The 19,377-nt window shown below is 36.7% G+C and overlaps 1 protein-coding gene across 8 annotated transcripts in view; it reads right to left on the reverse strand.

Annotated features, from left to right (window-relative positions):
• SEMA5A (semaphorin 5A) overlaps positions 1-19,377 on the reverse strand; it is a 315,656-nt gene that overhangs the window by 31,567 nt on the left and 264,712 nt on the right. For all 8 annotated transcript variants that reach the window (XM_021546911.2, XM_021546907.2, XM_021546909.2 and 5 more), the window contains one exon: positions 2,864-3,089. In XM_021546911.2, coding sequence (XP_021402586.1) covers positions 2,864-3,089 — 226 coding nt within the window. The remainder of the gene's footprint in view (positions 1-2,863; positions 3,090-19,377) is intronic.

The following is a 19,377-nucleotide window of genomic DNA, read 5'->3' on the forward strand; positions in this document are numbered from 1 at the left end:
ATCAAACTTCAAATCAGAAAAGCATGAATACAGTCTGCAAATACTACTGCTTACTTGATTGAGATAGAAATCTTACCACACTCAGGAGGAATCTAGTTTCTGGCAAGAAGTTCTATCTCTAGGCTCAGACTGCAAAGAAAGTTTGCTTTGCTAGAATCTGACAGTGAAACATGATTCTGTTTAACACTGCGTGACTATAGTTGCACAGTGGGAGATTATAGGCAATGAGAAAATTTCTAACAAATGGCTCCTATCTGCAAGGAACAGAGAACTGAACTCTGCAGAACACATCTTTGGTAATGAGGTATGCCAGGCACTCTGTACCAGAATTAATCTTTCTGTAAAAGCCAGAAAATTGCTACAATTCAACATGGAGATAATGAAAATAATGTTTCACAGCATCCAGGCTCTGGTCAGGTGGAAGTAAGTTATGTTTTCTTGCTATCTAGGCGAATAGTGAAGGTGTCTGCCACAATTCTCATTACTTCCCTCTGTCCCAAAAGCTACAGCTAATGACTCTTATTCAAGTACTTTTGTCCAATGAAATGAAGGGGCAGAATGGTGGTGTGGCCTACATCTAAACCTGGGAGCAGGGAAGTGCTCCTGAATGTTGCAGTTAGATGCACTCAGCAAGTTTTGTCTCATCAGCAAATCAAAATGGTGCCCGCTCACCCCTTCTTCAAGAAATGCTCCACTCCATACTGTTCTGACATCCATAATCAGAAAATGACTAAGCAAACAGTCTCAAAATAAAATGTGCTATTTTCACCAGAAGTGTATTGCTTAATGCAGCCACTTGGAACACTGATAGAGTTTCACCTTTCATTACAGAATAATTAAAGACTCACTGGCCAAAATGAATCAAAGAATGAGCACAAATTAATGACAAAGCCATAAGGGCACTCACTAGGAAAAACAGACAGATGTGTAATAGTTTCTGCCCTGTCAAGTACTCAATAAAAATTACTTAAATATTCAGTAGTTTTGGGATTACTCAGCATACTCAGCAAAAATCCTTCACTCAGGTGAACATTTGTATTACTATGCAACAGGGTTGGGGTCATGCACATTGCTCCAGTGATTAATTATTTCCAAATTAATCAAAGCAGCAGCTTCAGCAAGATGCAACAAAAAAACCCAAAAATAAAACAAAAAACAACTACAATGCTAGGAAATTCAGGAATACTATGTTCAGAAAAAATAAATCTTCAAGCTAATCAGGCAAAAAATGCACCTGAACCACCATCGCCACCCCCCTAACTTGCACACTGAAAAAATGTTTTATTTAACAAATTTTAGAGTTTGTTACTTCTGCCTAAATTCTGCAGGAGTCAGATTAGGCATCCAGGTCCAAGAGAGATTTTATGATTATGACTTCACAGCTGAGAGAGGTGTTTCCATGACAAGTTTCAATTTCTTGCAGCAATGTGATCTATAACAAACTGGCTCTTCTCTGGTTTGCCCTACTGACCTCCTCTCTTGTCATGCATTGGATTTTGTATACTCCTTTCTTAGATGATGCCATTTCAGCTGTCAGACCAGATTATACCTACATTCTCCTGTAGCTGTACTTCTACTTGTGATAGCTTTCCCAAGTCTGCACTGCCTGGTGAGAAAAATATTTTCTTTCTCATTTAATCTCATGAAATTTTAAACATGTATCATCCATGTCTAAGTGCTGGAAGACAGCAAAAAGCAGCAGCACCACCCTGAAGTCTCATTAAGGGCAAGAAACAGGTCATACACCAATCCTAGCAGAGGAAAATCTTTGCTCTATAAAGTCCAAAATTTAGTTTGGACGAAAACAGAATAAAAGAAACACTTGTGACAAGAGTTGCTCCATGTCAAAATCTGCCTTGCTATCCAGACCTAAGTGAAACCCCAACACTTGACACTGTAGATTATATGAAATGTGAATGATATAGAGCAAAAAACTAAATCTTATCTGGATTTTGTTTTATGATTTCACACACTTTACTACTATATATTTCTTAAAAAATTACTAATATCCTGCCCCCTCCAAAGAGGCACAGATGCCAAGCGAAACAATAAAGGTTTTGTATGGGATGAGATGGGGGGAGGGGTGATGGAGGGAGAAAATGAAAGTTTCTAGCACATTATCACAGAAGCCAACCCTGCAGCCTCCCCTGCTACCAAAATCTTGACATGTAAACTTAGTAAAGGCAGGAGCTTAAAACAGACCTTCACAATAGTTGGTCTTTCTGAAAAATACTGGGAATTAGAAATTTCTCCTAGTTTATTTTTTAATACATATACACATCTATGTATTACTGATAGGAAAAGAAGAAAATTCTGAAACAAAGTAATTCCAATTTAAAGTAATCTAAATTTGAAAAGATTTTGAAGGTGTTTGGTTTTCAATCTCAGAAATAAACAGAACTTTCAATTACTAGCAAGAGCACAACATAAACTTTTATAATGGAAATGATCCAGTTCATAAACTCCTTATTTATTCAAACACCTGTATGAATCTTACAGTTGTTACTTTCAAACTAGTGAGCAAAAGTTCTTAAAATATTCCATATTCTAGGAAAATATCCTGGAAATATGTCAGCATTGCACAAATTCACCCCTAGTAAAAGCTCAGGGGAGCATAAGGGGTAACAGAATCTTACAAGACCAGGATTACTGTGAGGAGAATTAAAATAACCTGGTAAATCTCATAACTGATGATACTAAATCCAGAAGAAATTCAGGCTATGCTCCCTACTGGGATCACTGTGCCCTCCTTTTCATTATCAGTTCTGTTACACACAACACCAGCAAACAGGAACTTCTGCTCTGTGCTGAAGATGGAACTTCAGGCATGTCACTAGAGGGGCCATGGTCTGGCTTTGCTCACCATCAGTGGAGCAGCCGCTGGTGCCGTCGCTGGAGCAGTAGCGCATCTCAATGCGCTGCCGTCCCACCTCCAGCAGGTTTGGGTCAGGCAGGCGCGCCTTGCAGGTGTATCGGAAACGCTGCTCGTAGTGACCACCGTTGTCTGAGATGTTCACCGGGGTCCAAGGGGTCCAAGGAGTTGTCTTTTTTAACTCCGGGCAGGCGTTGGTGTTACACGGCTGATATTCCTGAAAGAAAAAGGTCATCATTAATATAATCATCAAATACAACCTTAAAAACGCCCCAGAAGCACTCAGACAAAGACAACCTTTAAAAAAAAAATCTTCTGGTATTTTTTCAACATTTCTAATAGAATTGATCATCAATGAACTTTTAATACAAGTCTCAAGCTGAAAGTGTTTTTTTAGCCTCTATGCAAGCACAGTACCACACTGCTAAAAGCAATAATATACCAGTACAAATTTGATCTATCACATCCATAAAAACAGTAAATCAAACACTCTAAGTACCACAATCAAGCATATCCTTTATAAATTAATAGCCCAAAGTAAGGTGAAGCTAAATATGCTAAAGCTTCTAATTAAGAAGAATTCTGATAAACTGCAAGTACATGTCACAAACCAGAAAATAATTATTTGGTAACATCTAGTGGCATATGAAAAAACAAACCACTGCCCATTTTGTATATTGCTTACATACTTCAAAAGGGACAACAGATAAAATATGTTTCATATTACAGATTCTGGCTCCCTGAGGTGCATGTTACTCATAGCTCCAGAACTGCTAAACCTATCTTCAGAAACAAATTCCCTGTGGAGTGATATGCACTAAAAGGAACAGATGACATTTAAAAAACCAATGCAGAATTGCCAGTATTCTCACAAATGCAGACTTGTCAGTATTCTCAAGCCCCGCAATCTATGCCTTCTGATGAGTATCACCAAGGTCTGTAGGTCCTGCCTATTCATTTTTCAGAGCAAAATATACATTCAAATTCTCTATTAAATATATGGACAAAATTAAACAACTATTGAATATCAGAATGAATTTACACTGACAAATTAATAATGATGAAAAAATTAGGCATCAGTGGGAAAACTTTTAAATTTTTTATCTACCTCTTGCCTATAAGAAAGAAAGAACTGAGCTCCTTCTGAAAAGGAGCCTACTAAAATTTTTTATTTCACTAAATACTAAGAAATAAGGAAACAATAGAAATGCTTTTATCGTATAGTACAATCTCCTTCTTTCATAACCTTTACCACAGTTGATACCATCATGTTCCAACAAGCAATAGATTACATGCTCCTCTCTTTCCCATGGTGATAATGTCCTTTTCATCTCATACTTCTCATACTTTCCTCAGTCCACTGCCTCTTCTCACAGAGAGTCTAATTTACGAACATACCAAATTAGGTTTAGAGCAATCACTTTCAACCCATATTTTAATTTAAAGTCTGTGTTGCTATTTCAAATCTAAAAGAATTTATTATCTGAAAGCCTTTCTAATCTTTCCATCTGTAAGAGTTGGGAAAAAAAAAATCCCCAGAAATTCCTGTCCCACTAACACAGCGACACACTGGAGCACCCACCATTATGTTCAGGATTCTCAAGTTCTGAGGCCACAGAGATTTGTGACAACCTTGTGCTTCCACAGTTTTGTGTTACTTCATATATAAAGAACTCTTAGCCCAAAGGCTTCAGCTGGACTACTCTTGTTCTCTCCTGAGGGCTGTGCAAAGTCCTTTCCTATCTTAAAAACTTTTTACCACTTCTATGGTGACCACGAGTCATGCTCAGGCACCATTCAGGGAAGATGATCAACCTTCCTGCGATGCGAGTACCAGCCTGGTCTGGTTTCTGGTTCAGAAGACAGCAAAGAACAAGCAAACTATCTGCTCCTAGGTACAACAGGGGAATTAATTTCTCCATGCCTCCTGAGGAGTCAACTCTTTAAATCAGGTATGTTTTAGACTTAGGACAGAACATGTATAACTGTCCTCTTGCAGCACATGAATTGTAAAAAAACAAATAGTTAAATCTGCCTTTCCTTTTTGTTTCTCTTTTTTTTTTTTTTTTTAAGATGTCTAGCACTGATGAGTCTATCACTGCTCCGGATCAGCTGTTCTGCTATTTAGTAATCTGCAAAGCTAACAAATTGCAAGTTAATATGAGGCTGCATTTTCCCCTTAATTTAATTTTCCAGTCACTGAATTCTGCTGTGCCTTTATCAGTGATGCTGAGAGTGTTTCTTGTCCCAAACCTACAAAAAAATTTTCATGCCCAAGTAATGATAAACCTAGCTTAATTTTTTAAACCTACACAGGATTTGAAACCTGATTTCCAGTTCCTGTGCACACAAATGTCTTCTATTTGTCCTATTTCTTCATTTTCCTTAAGACTGGACACCAAAATTTGACTTGGCATTCTAGAAGCAATCTTATCAATACAGCATGTAAAAGCAATCATCACCCCATTTGCCTGACAGTTTGACTTTTAGATGCACATTATTGCATTAGTGCTTTTTCCTTCAACAACATTGTACAAAGAGTCTAAGTAGACACAATTATCTTTGATAACCTGTCCTTTTCTAAATCACAGCTAACAACTACCTATGGATTTTTATCCCATGCAAGAGGCTGGTAGTATTTGGCAATATTAAAATATGTTTTATTAGCTTCTGAAATTATCTAACATATTATTTACTACTTCACCAATCTCTGTCCTTCTCAAGCTTTACTGAAAATGTCATACATCACTGTCTAGACTGTTGATAAAAATGTTAAATGTTATTGACCCAAGAACTGATTTCAGGCAGACTCTACTAGACATGTTAAATTATATCTGCTCATTGACACCACATTTTTCAATTTGTCAATGAACCAGATTTTAATCCATTTAACATTTGTTATATATTTCAATTTTCTGAATCAAATTATTTTCTGTTGCAAAGGTAAATGCCTTGGAAGAGGATATGTGCTGTATTACTTTCAAACATCTTGGATCCCAAACACTTTTTTGGACGCAGGAAAAGTAAGCAGGAAAAAAAAGCAACCTATATAGTAGCTGCTACATTGTTTATTTCAATATAGTCACAACAGTCTAAAAGTTTCAGTTCTTCATTTGCTATTGATTTTTGTACTGGTATTTTTCAGCCAAAACCAAAAGCTGCTAGAAATATGAGGGCTTTCTTTATTAGACATGGCATAGAAAGGTGAGGGTCATGTAAAGCAGAATATGTGAGGTATGTAATGAACCCTTTGTAAAATAAATATAGCTAGTAGAGGAAGAAGTTAATTTAGTGGCAATGTATTGAATGCTGCTCTGCTAACACATTTTTGAGATGAACACATCAGCTCCCTTTCTTCTAGAAAGACAGACTGCCAGTGTTCAGTATGCTTCAGGATGTGTAGTCCCTTCATACACCCTGACAGAGCATTCTCCGATGCTGTTACCAGCATGGAAAGAAAGATGCTCCTGAAAAGTGTCTGTGAAGACCATTTGTTAGTTTTTCCTTTATTCTTGCTTGTTGCAAAGCTTATATCAAAGTTTGACTGCTGTCATGCTCATCTATTCAACCACTGGATAATAATCATGAAAGGCTCAGAAAGCTGGGGAAACAAAAGTACATGTAGTTCAACTGGAGAATATTTACAGCAGTAAATTATCTCTCCAAGAGAAAACTCAGAGGACTATTGCCAGGATGGATGACTCCTTTGAATTCTGGCACTAATAATGACCGGGCAGAGCCTTCCGGCTTCTCTCACAAACACTGAGTGCTGCACTGCTCTACTGACTTCCACATCTGCCACAGAGGAATCAAAAACTGCACAGTGCTTGTTGAGAGCATTGATGTGATCTGATCTGAAAACTCTGGTAAAAGCAGAACAATGAACTTGCTCTGAATTGCCTCAGATGTGGAAGTGAGGAAAGGGGGAGAGAAAAGCCATATTGATTACACATGGATATATTAAGTGCTGCTAGCATGAAGGTATAGTCTAAAAGGAAAGGTTCGAGAGGGAAAAGAGAGGGAATATGGAAACTGATGCCTCTGCTTGGTTTATCCTCCTCTTATCACCTTGTCCAATGCTTGAACGATTTACCCAAGAGGGATTTCTAGAATATGGCCCTCTCAAAAGCAGTTCTACCATGTAGAATCATGGGCACATTAATCAAGTAGCTGCAAGTAAGTCTCAGATGAATAAAAGTCTCAGATGAAACACTGAGGTCTCATCTCAGTGGTAAGACTGAGCTAGAAAAGCAGTGAGGCACACTGCTTCAATAGCACTGCTGAGAGGAACTCAGACAGCAGCTGCTAAACTCCACCTCTGACATTCCACATGGACTGAAGGGAGAGATGGGGCCAAGCTCTCCTGGGGGATTCTCTAGATACTCAGAGAAATATTTCAGGGGTTCAAGTGATGGATGATGCACATTAGTCCTTACGGTACGCTTGTGGACTCAGAGTAATAATTATTTGAAGCTCTTTACAGACTCCAAAAGTATCATTGCAATAATTCAAGCTTAACCACATTCCTAAAGTTATCTTTGCAAGTGGCTCTAAAACTTTTGGCCTAATTCATCATATTGAGACTTTTAGTTTAGACTGGATTTAGCAAGTGGAAGCAGTTGAATTTAGGCCTGGAGACACCTGGTAAAGATGCAGTAAGACTTGTAAGACTAAATTTTAGGGCGCATCTCAACATTGCAGTTTTTTGGAGATCACTGGAAATGTTACATAAAATACACAAATAAAAACATACCTCACAAAATACATATCTGTGAAAATGATAAATTTAAATGAAATATTATAATGAAGAATACTGGAGATAATATGAGAAAAGGCATCATAAATTAAAATGATTATTTGGAATCATAATATATTTGGAATTGTAGATAATGATTATGCTATTAAGCAGCTACCTTGCTTCTGTCCTTAAACAGTATTCCCTAGTATTTTTGCACAATGGAAAAAGAATATTAATATCATGTTTTCTACCAAGATTTATTTAGAATTATTTGATTATATTATTTTAGAAAAGGACCAGTAAAATGTAATTTCAAACTAGAGGGGACTACTGCTAAATAACATTGTACAAAACAAGAAAACTCACTGTTTTCACCTGGAGGACATGAGAAAACTAGTTAATTTTTTCCTACCTCTGCAGAGCTACTTTAGTCAAATTCCTAAAAATTTTGAGAATCTCTGAGACTTTTAGTTTACGTTTGATTTTAATTAACAAAAAAGCATGATACTCTGATATCTCCTTAAAAACTAGAACAAATTATTATCTACATTTGAAGTACAATTTTTTTCATTACAACCAGAATTCAGATAAGAGAGTTCTATTCCCATTTATATGTTTATATTATAGAGGGATTTCTCCTAACAAGCTCTTTATTTCTTTGATGCATACAGTATGTCTGTGTGGAATGCACTTTCGTTAGTTCTCATCTCTGTTTTTCTTTCTCATCTGTTAGTGACAGACAAAGCAGCTAAATCAACATAGACAGTGCATTTAAATATTTTCAGTTGAAGAGTTATATTTTATGATTTTCTTTCAATATACTATATTAGTTCTGAAATATTTTTTGAATCACAAAACAATCCATTGGTTAAAAAATACTTAGAAATGTTTCCTTTTTGTTCCATCATGCTAAAATTCAATTTGACTAGCTTGAAGTAATTCTTCAGGTATTAAGACACCAGTAGAAAAGCATGTTGCTGATTCATAAATCGAATGGTGTAGAATGTCTGTCACCTGAGACAAGACAGGGTTGTAAGGTATGAGAATCTCAGTCAATACATAGTTAAAAGAAAGGACAGCTCTCACATGCAAACAAAACAAAGGCCAAACCAAATGCAGCAGGGCTGTAAAACTCCAGAGAGAAACAGTTCCCATGTAGAGGTGGCCTTGTTTACATGTCAAAATGTATGTTCTCTGAAGGACTAATACACCCTCTCTCTCCCCATGAACCAAAGGATCAATCAAATTTATCTTCCCACAGCTGAAAAACACACAGAAAAATCATTAACTGAAATTTATAAAGGAAATTGTTAATTTATTTTTTACTACAGAAATGTAAAGGCTAGTCTATTTAAAGAAGCATTTTCAAACTAAAACAAACAAAAACAAATTTCTGACCACATTTTTATTTATTCCACAGTTTAAAAAGCCAGTTTCTTCAGCCAAATACCATTAGATATACCTTAGTTGAGTGTAATTGTGCTACTACAATACTACTCCAAAAGCATGACATGAAAGAACACTCAAACTCCGTTAATTTCACTTACACAAAACATCTTCTACCCTGTAAATTTCACAGCTATACTTGGAAAACAAACCCTAAAAGACTTTTTGAGATCCCCATTGTATTTTAACCCCACTTAGACATCATAGTGATAGGCAGTGTTTTAGCTTCAGCTGATATCCATAGGAAGAGTTCTACTGATTCCGATGGAACCAGGACTGCAGAGACTATTGCTCATTGCAGATGCAATCCTGCAACAACATGAAGGGTAGGAGGTTGTGTCCAGAATGGGTTTTAAGATATTTTGATGGATAGAGGGAGGAAAATAAGTTTCTTCTGAACAAAAAGATGTGGGTTTTGGCTGCAAATCCTGACTGCAGACAACTTTTTATTTCAATTGTTGTGTATTTTAAAGAAATGAATTGGAAAAATCCCCATTGATGTAAAGGGCAATTTAAAAGGAATTAAAGGCTGAATTTGGATCCCTTTTTCCTAGAGGAGTTCAAGGCCCCATGGGACAGTTCAGGGCACAAATCCTTCCTGTATTCAATATCACTAATTTTACTTCAATAAGGAAAGTTCCTAGTTTCATCACCTCTTCATAAACCCATCAGTTTTTGGAGTGTACAAAGCCACCACTTTCATTTTTCTACCAGCCATTTCTGTAACTCCCCACTCAAAAGCTACATTTTATGTCAAACTCATAAAACTTTTCTGAAGGAAATTGCTACTATTGAAAACCACTGTCTTGCAGGTAAATTGCTGCTTAGGAGATTGGCGTTCAGGGATCATTTTCTCCAGCCCATAGTTAGGACTCCTATTGTAAATTCCATCTGGTCTGTGGTTTTGTGTGCAGCGTTACAATCAGGCACACAATAAACATGCCTCTTGTTCTAGCAGCTCCACTGTGAGGTGGGAACCACTAAAACTGAGGGACAAGAAGCTGGGGATGTCACCATTTGAACCCAGTAAAATTTGAGAAAACCAAAAGGGCCTGTCAGAGGACTCAATTAAAAGATTCAATTATTTTTGGTCTGAGTGTTGTCATTTGGACTGCAAAGAAAAGAAGTATAAGATATTGCTGACCTGATGCAAACAGAACACACAGGACCATAAATAATCAAGGCTGTAAGGCTGAAAGGATTGTCCACTATAAAAGACTGCATGGATTTACCAAAACTGACTCAAAAGTGATTTCTATATTGCCACATGGTGAAGGCCTCAACTGCAGCAGGAAAGCCAGGACCAAAATCTGAGCAACATCATGACAAGTACATGGTGAAATACAAATACCACTAAAGGTAAATGATATGCTACTAATAAATGAATCAGAATTAATATTTTCAGCTTTTAAAATCAGCATGTAAATAGCAGCCTTGAAATACATCTTTATAAATTTGATTATAAAGAGAGAGAATTCAATTTTACCTTCAAAATTAGGAATGTGCTATTTGAAAAAAACAGGAGAAGAGATGTAGCTTCCCTGACCAATCAGTACTTCAGAAGTGGGGAAAAAGAGGTTGTTCAAAATTCCATTTTGGGAGGTATGATCGATGAGTGGGAAAAAAGTGAGTTTCTGCAGCTCAAGAAGTTACTGCTCAGCTGGGCCATGCTAACAATCTGTGCATGTGGCTTCAATCATTACAAATGCAAATGCAAAAGAAGGAGGATTAAATCAGATGGAAAACGGGTGATTTCTTTTGCTATAATAACTCCATTGTTTGCAATTAATTTCAAATACTCTTATGAGAAACTTAACATTTTAATGTAGGCCCTATAATTCCTGACAAAAATCTTCTAAATTGCTGAAACAGTTATTATTAATGTAAAATATATTTTTTAAACTTCTAGAAATCATGGCTATCCTAGTATCTATTAACTGAGAGTAAGAATTTTAGGAGATAATCCAATAGTCAAAAAGATATAAAAAGGTTATTAACTCATAAATTTTAGAGAGTGCTGATTCATAATCACTGCAAATCTGTTATCAGTAATAAATTACCTTAATCTCACGTTTTCCTTTATGTAGGTTTCTAGAAAGACAAAGAGAGTTATGTTCTTGTTGTAAAAGGAGACCCCTAACAACACATTTTTAAATACCAAAAGTGGAAGAAAATCTGGAATTTCAGTTCCCACAGGCAACACCAGAGTTACTTGGCCATATGTGACCTGGAAAAAGTTTCATTCTTAGGTACCTGATGCTTAGATTCACCCAATGCTAGCTTCAGTATTTTTGGTTCAGCTGAACTAGCACATTTTAGGATCAAAATCTGAGGGAAAAAAATGCAGCTACTAATCGCTGGTACATCAAAACTGATCTGATAGTGTGGAAGTATTAGCTGCTTATGCAATTGTTTAGACAACAAGCATTCAATTGCAGCTCATTTACTTGTTTTTTTTTGGGTTTTACTTCATCAGTTATAAAGATCAATAAATTGTGTTTTATTAAAAAATGAAAGCCGAATTTGAGAAAACTGATTTTGGGAAGAGCTGAAGCCTGGTTTTGCTCTGCAAAGCTGATTATTGTAATACTCTTACTGTATTATTCACTTAAAGGACAACTTAAATGATAGACCAATCACTGGAGGGAAAAATCCAGAAATGTTACACTCCTGAGATAACACTTAAAATGTTACAGAAATTGCTAAATAACAAATGTGTAAGTGATGGAAATGGTAGAGCCTGAATCGATGAGGAGCCATGAACTTTAATTCAGAGTTGCCAGACGAAACCTAGGAGATGCAGTAAAAAGCAGAAATGCTTGCTGAAATGTGTTCGACTGAGGAATTATTTAAATCCATTGGAAATTGATTTAGACACATAAAGATACAGGTTCAGAGATTTTGATCACTGCACTTCCTGATGAGGTAGCAGAAAGGCTGTGATCTGCACTTCTGAAAATGAAGTCAGTTAGCAAGGGGTCTGAGTATGGATTTCAAAGCCCAGTGAATATTGCAAAATCCAGCTGCCAGATCCATCCAGCCCCCGATGGTTTTTAGCTCATCTTCAAAAACGCCAAATACCAGAAAGTTCCAATCAGAGGAAATTCAAAGATGGAAAGTTAATGTGCATATGAAAATCTGTATCTTCACAGCTCAAAGGAAGGCCACTCCTCTGTGTACAAGTGAAAGGAGAGAAATAAACACATCTTGCATTCCCCAAATTGTTTTAAAGCAATGTTGAGAGACTGGACACCATCTATGACAAATAGGAATAGAAGGTAGGTTAAAAAAAATCCATTGTGCTATAAATATCTTTTTCAGGCCTTGACCAAGGCCTGTGGAAGCAAACTGAATAGAAAAATGCACTTAAGCACAAATTTAATACGTTATTATAGCACAAACATCTGTCTTTCCCCAGGGCAGAAGTTACAGCTGAGCTGACAGATGTGACTGTGTGCCCACACCTCAGTCACTGCTGTTACAGTCAAATAGATAAACACAAAATCATCTTCAGTTATAGCTTTTAATCACTCTGACAAGGAAGCACTGCAACCAAAAAGCCAACATATTTGTTTCTGCCAACTCTGCTATGGGAAAATATGACCTTTAGTAAAGGGGGAACACCTGAACTAGTTAAATTGCTGTAGCAAGCATCATGTGTTAGAGACCCTAGACATGGGGAAAAAGTAAAAGGACAATCAAAATAATAGCATAAAATTTTGCAAGTTGCTGCTTGAAAAGCAGAAACATAGAAACAGATTTGAAAACTATGCCTCTAGTTATGATAATAAATGTGAATTCAAATTACCTACAAATTTTCATGCTTGTGCTTAACATGCTCAGTAAGTGCAACTGCACAGAAACTTATAAATATAAACTTATAAACACAGAAAATTATAAATATACAATTGTCTGTCATTTTCTCATGAGTAGGTATTAATTTCTCAAATCATGTACATTTAACACAGGATTCAATTTCCTGAATGTATGGCTCTGTTGCCATTTTTTATTTTTATTTACATTTTAAATGTTGTGGGTTATCTCACCTAGCTTCCAAATTTTTCCAAAAGCATATGGGTCTCTCCCATGGCCTCTGATGTATCTTCACTACAACTTTCAGAAGTTCACACCCCCTATAGCTTCCCAAAAGCAACACATGTATCTGTTTAAGCAAATCTGCCTACTGCCTTTGTGTCCACCAATGATGCCTGTCATTTCTCAGAATCACATCAGAATTGAAATTCCTGTTTCACATTTTCAATTTGTGTCAATCAAAAAAACTCCTTATAAATCAATTCCTCTCATACAACACTTTATTTTTAGACATTTTAATGTTCTTGGTTTGATATAAAGTTTATTTACAAAGCATTTAATTTGTCTGCATTTTATTTTTGAAGCTCTGTGTCTGCAAAGAAAACACTATTTGATCTTCAGCCAGTTCCTGGTAAGACAGATGTTTCTGAGGAAAAAAAAGAAGCATTACTTGTATACTGGCTTCATGCTATGCTCTATTTCCAGTATGAGGAAAATAGAGCAAAAATAACTGTGGGCTTCCTTTGCACCTCCTCAAATAGGAGCTGTTCTGTAGGTGGCATGACCCTGGTGTAAAACAGATCAGGTTTTAATTGACAATAGCCTGTGTGTTTCAGCTCAGGATTTCTGAACACTATGCTCTGCTGCTCTGGGGAAATTCCTTAGGATTAAGGCACTTTCATTTTACACTTTGTATGATGTCTCAGCAGAAAGGCTAAGTACTGTACAGAGGCAAGGTGGCACTGCTAAAGACATTGAAACCAGAAAGTTAATGAAGAAAACAAAAGGCAGAGATTTCAGACTAAAAAAATCATAGGAAGGAAAATACTCTGGTAATGAAAATAAACTGACCAGGAACAGAGTCTGGTTTCCTGATAAAATTAAATTGAAACACAATTCAAATGGAGCATTGTATGAGTTTCAATAAGTTGAATGTATAACAATATATATTTTCTTAACACAATACTCATGAGAGCTCTTAAAGAACGACTTTGCTACTTAATGTACACACAGGATCCTTAACTTCTCTTTATACACAGCTATGCTCATTTCAAGTCTTGTTGCAAATCAAATTTCTGCATGCCAGCTGTGCCCCATTTCTTGACATAACATTCACATAAACTCATTTATGAAAGGAAGGAAAAAAGGAGATGAGCAAGGATTGATCCATACTGCAGTGTTCAAATTAGGCAGAAATAAACCCCCAGTTTGTCATTGAATATGACATCTATTAAATTTTTTCTCTTCAACATACCAGAAAAAGGACATAAATAGCTAAAAGCTACAAGAGTTGAGTTACATGCCAGAGATTGGAAAATTTAACTGTGGCACATGCCTCTGGGATGCTGAGGCTGCAGACTGCCATTGGGTAGTCAGGAATGCCGTGGTTACTTATCAAAGCAATATGGAAACAAACCCACATTAACTTATTGGAAAAGAGGGATGGGTAATACATGATGTTATATTTCTAATATTCCTAGCAATGTGGAGAGGACTTACTGCCTGTACCTATGTAATCATGGCTGGAATATACAAGTGAAACTCATATGACAGAATTTTAGCTCAAGGTCAGGATGTGTGCCCTGAATTTACACAGTAGGCTTCATTTTGACAGGTCTGTAAGCATACCATCAAGTCTTTGTCATTTTCGGGACAATGACACTAACAGCTGGAGAATAAAAATGCTCGTGTTAGTTAGAAAATAATAAAAATATTATTTTCCTAAAAATGGCAATTTTCTCTGTGTAAATATTTTGTATTCACCCTGTGATTTTAAATTTGAAATGTCTGGCCTTTTAAAAACATTCTGGCCTGTCAAATAAAACTTTCAAGGTAAGTTTGATGAGAACTATGCTGCTGGAGCAGTCTATCCTTAAAGGATTGCACTCTGTGGAAGGGATCCATGCTGGAGCAGTTCTTGAAGAATTGCAGCTTTTGGGAAGGACCCAAGTTGACTAAGTTAATGCAGAACTGTCTCATGTGGGAGGGACTCCATGCAGGAGCAGGGGAGGACTGAGTTCTATCCCTGAGGAGGAAGGAGCAGCAGAGATGATGTGAGATGAGCTGACCTCAGCCTCCATGCCCATGAAGTTTAGCCTGGAAAGAAGGAAGAAGTGAGGGAAAGGTTCTTTTATGATTTGGCTTTAAATCTCATTACCTTACTCTGATTTGACTGATATAAAATAAAACAAATGAATTTCCCCAGTCAGGTCTGTTTTGCCCATGATGGGTAACCATGATGAGTAAGAGATCTCACCCTCTTCTCACCTCAACCCAAGAGCCTCTTACTATATTTTCTCTTGTCTGCCAGGATGAAGAGGGGAGCATCAGAGCAACCTTGGCATGCAGCAAGCCTCAGTGCATGACATGACAGGGGTGCAAAGGTAGCCTGAAGTTGTACATAAGCAAAGAGAAAATTACAGCTAGATTTTTGTGTTGTGGGGATTTTTTCCCAACTGGACAAATTGGTAAAGCATCCTTGTCTCTGACAGCCTTCTCTGATACTCAGGAATTTGTCACCAAAATATAGATATTCCCAGGAAAAGAAGTGTTCCTTCTTGATGCTCAAAGACAAGGCAACACCAGTAAGACCAGTAAAGGTAGAAAATGGGCCGAAATAGGTAGGACAGGCAGTCTGCTTTGTTTCTTGTTTTTCTTTAAGAAACCTAGGAAAACATCCTTAAAGGGGAAGAAAAAAGAAAAAAAAAAAAAAAAGCAATAAAGATAATGACACTGAGCTGTTTGCATATCCACAAGAAGTACTTCATTTGACTACATAAAATAAAAGCAGTTGCAGCTAAATAAATGTCATTGATAAGAACATGCAGAAGTTTAGTAGGAATTTGGGGATGAAATTGTGAGAGACTGCAAACAGTCCCTGGGATCCCAAGGGAGAGGGAAGAAAGAAGATGACAGAATGGAATTTTCAATCATCTTCATGCAGATAAAATTCTCAGAAATCCTCAAAGGGAAAGCTTGATTGTGGCTTCTTCAATGCTAATTCACCTGCTTACACTGTTGCAGTTTTAAAAGAGTACAAAAAATGGCATATCTTTCAACTTTTAGTTCTGTAATTCCTAAATGTGTTTATGTGGGACTTAAGTTTTGACCACAGCTTCTAGTACATTTTATAACAGTGGCTTCTTATCAAGGTGTAGGTGTTTTAGTAAATATTTTAGTACCAGCGATGATGAGGTATGGAACATGCTGTTCAGTTAAGGCTTGGTTTATAAAAGCAATCACTCTGTAGACATTGAATGATAGATGAATTCTCTGTCTTAATGGATCCCAGCACTATATGAAACTAAGCCATTCAACCCAGGTACTTTTGTACCAGAGAGAGGAAAAAGAGAGATGATAAAAGGATTTCAGGACGCAGGAAAAGTACATTTAAATTTACTAAGGATTTGTTTAAGGTGTACAAAATTATGCATCACTACCCAGCTTTCTTACTCTTAACATCAAGTATTGCTTGGAAAAATTGTTTCAACAGATGCTAATTTGGAACAGAGCTTTTTTACTTTGCCTTTTGCTTTCTTTTACATGTCATACAAGCAAACAAATATTTTTGTAGCTGTTTTGCCACCTAAGATTGTCTCTCTGTCTCTTCATGTTTAGACAAGTCTGTGAGAAGTCACAACTTTGGAGTTGTTTGTTCCTTGAACTCTAGCTGATACAGCTAAACCACTTTTTAAATTATGGAAATGTTTTTTAAAATCTTATGACAAAGGAAAAAAAGTTAATTTGATCACTTTGCAGGATGACAAAGAAAGTATCTGATTTTGCAAAATGGAAAGTTCACTATCTGTTTCCTTTGAAAGAACCTGTGGCAGATGCAACAGGGTAATTTTTTTATTTTCAAACAAAGATTCCAGAAAGAATCAGTCCAACGTGTCAGAGCCTTATCCTGCTCAGAGGCAAAAAGACATTTCATTTTGTATGTATCAATGTTCCAAAGAGCATTTAGCTAACACTTGAACATAGGATCTGTAATCATATAGCTGCTCACATGTCTCAAAGACACAAAACATGAAAATTCCTTTTTGTAGGATTCAGTGACATTAAACCCCAAGAAAATTTAAATCATTCAGTATTTGAAGTCAGATGAGAGTAACATCCTCAAATACTTTAAATGCCCATCACTCCTACCAATTTAGCCTCAGAGAACAATTCTTAGCATAGGAGAAAACTAAGTGAGATACAGGAAGAAAATATGCTAGAATAGTTCTAAATGTGATTATTACACCCTAAAGTTATGTTTTTTCTGAGGAGATCCTTTCTTCTAGCAGGGAAGACAAGTGGGTGCAGAGATTGCTTGCCTTTCTAACAAACAATTCCTTGCTAGAGGGTCACACGGATACACATTATGCCAACTTCAGATTTCCTTGAGACTCCATTAATGAGGTCCCATGAGCCCCTTTCATACACTGAAATTATTAATTTTAAAAAGTATCATTTTAGGCACAGGAGTTTAAGAAAAGCGATGAGAAGGAGACCTATGTATTTTGTATCTACTTTAACTGAGTAATAAACAGAAGCATCTGGCTCAGAGGAGCTTTTGATCAGAACAGCAACATGTAATGTTAAGATTGTGTAGTTTTATCAGTACAGTGAATCATCTTCTTTCTGGCAAAGTGAAAACAAACATGAGCCTGTCTGGCACCACAGCCAGTGAGATATTAACATAAAACAGTTGCATTTGATCAAGGGAGTTTCCTATTAATCCACAGTTAAATGAGAATGTCCAATGTTTGTTAGCAGGACCAAAAAACCCAGATGCATCTTTATTTGCCCACAGGATAAGGCTACGAGCCTAGCACTAAGAATCATAAGCTGATTACATAAGTGATTTATTCCAGTGGATGTGAAGTTTACTGCATAAAACCCAGAGATGGCTATCCCAATCCTTAACTGGAATGGGATTTCTGAAACATTGATGTCCATATAAAGGGATTTGGGTTTGAAAATCCGATGTTTTGGGCTTTTTTCATGGGTATGGTAAGTTTCATTAAATCATCTCAGGAGCCCCTCTTGCATTCTAGCATGAATGGTCCACCTGAAACCTAAGCATAAGTAAAGCACTCCCGTGATTCCCATCTTTGTAGCTCAGTAAATAGGGACTAAGTGCTGTTTGTACCAATTTTGCATTAAGCCAGGACGACAGGCTAAAGGACCTGCTGGGCTGTGCCTGAGCTTGTGCTGGTTTGCCTGAAGATTTGTTTTTGCAAGCAACAGCAATTATCTAATTACCAGATCTCTATTACCTGCTTTGCTTTAACTTTTCATCAGCTCTGTTATACTTGTGTGATGCAATGTACACCAATATATATTTTGTAACTAATGGGCATTTGTAACATGTAGGCAGGGAGAGCAGAATGACCCATTAGACCCTCTTAATAAAACACAGCACAGAGGAAGCTTTGAAAGAATTGGCAGAGAGCAATACCTGAAGCCCAAGGGCTATAAACATCCCTGATGGCCAATTACTGGTAATCAACTGAATGCAACCTCAGGAGCAAGGTAAGTCAGGCCACCCTTGTCAAGCCTTGGGGGGAGCAGAGAGAACAAAGAGCAAGCACCCAACAAATGTAAAAAACACAGTAAATTCAACTGCAATATGGACTTGCAAATCAACAAATAATAAGCCGTGAAGCCTCTTAACAAACATAAAAAAGTTCCTAACTACATCCTAAATTGAGAAAAAAGAAATAATAAATATCAATATCATACTTCTGGCCAAGGCCTCAATACTGTCCAGTTGCTGTAAATCCACTGCCAGACTGAAACCATCAACCCCCACATCGAGGGGCAGTAGGAGGGCCAGCCTGACACCAGAGAAAGGCAGAGACTAAAAAGTTTGTGTATTTACGTTACCAGCATGTAATTTAAACTATTTGATAAGGCTGCTATAAATGTAAGAAACATTAAGACTGTAATCAGACTAAGATAAATTCTTGTCTTCACATAAATGGTGTATTCTTTTTTGCCTGTAACATGATTATAAGTGTTAGCAAATAGGTGGGAGTCCAAGCAATCTGTTCTCTAACTTAACTGCAACAAATTTCTCATAAAATACTTCACAGTTAAGAATATTTTCAAATATTCATGTACAACTTTAACTCTGTTATTTTTAATAGATCCTGTATTGGAATGATTGAGTTTGCAACTTCATCATTTCCTTAAATGTAAACAAATAAATATATCATGGTCCTTAGATGTAATTGTGATGAAGCCTTTACCAATATCAACCGACATATATGAGACTTATTTATCACTCTTATCTTGGAAT

This window comes from Lonchura striata, chromosome 1, assembly GCF_046129695.1.
Source record: "Lonchura striata isolate bLonStr1 chromosome 1, bLonStr1.mat, whole genome shotgun sequence".
Classification (NCBI taxonomy): Eukaryota; Metazoa; Chordata; class Aves; order Passeriformes; family Estrildidae; genus Lonchura; species Lonchura striata.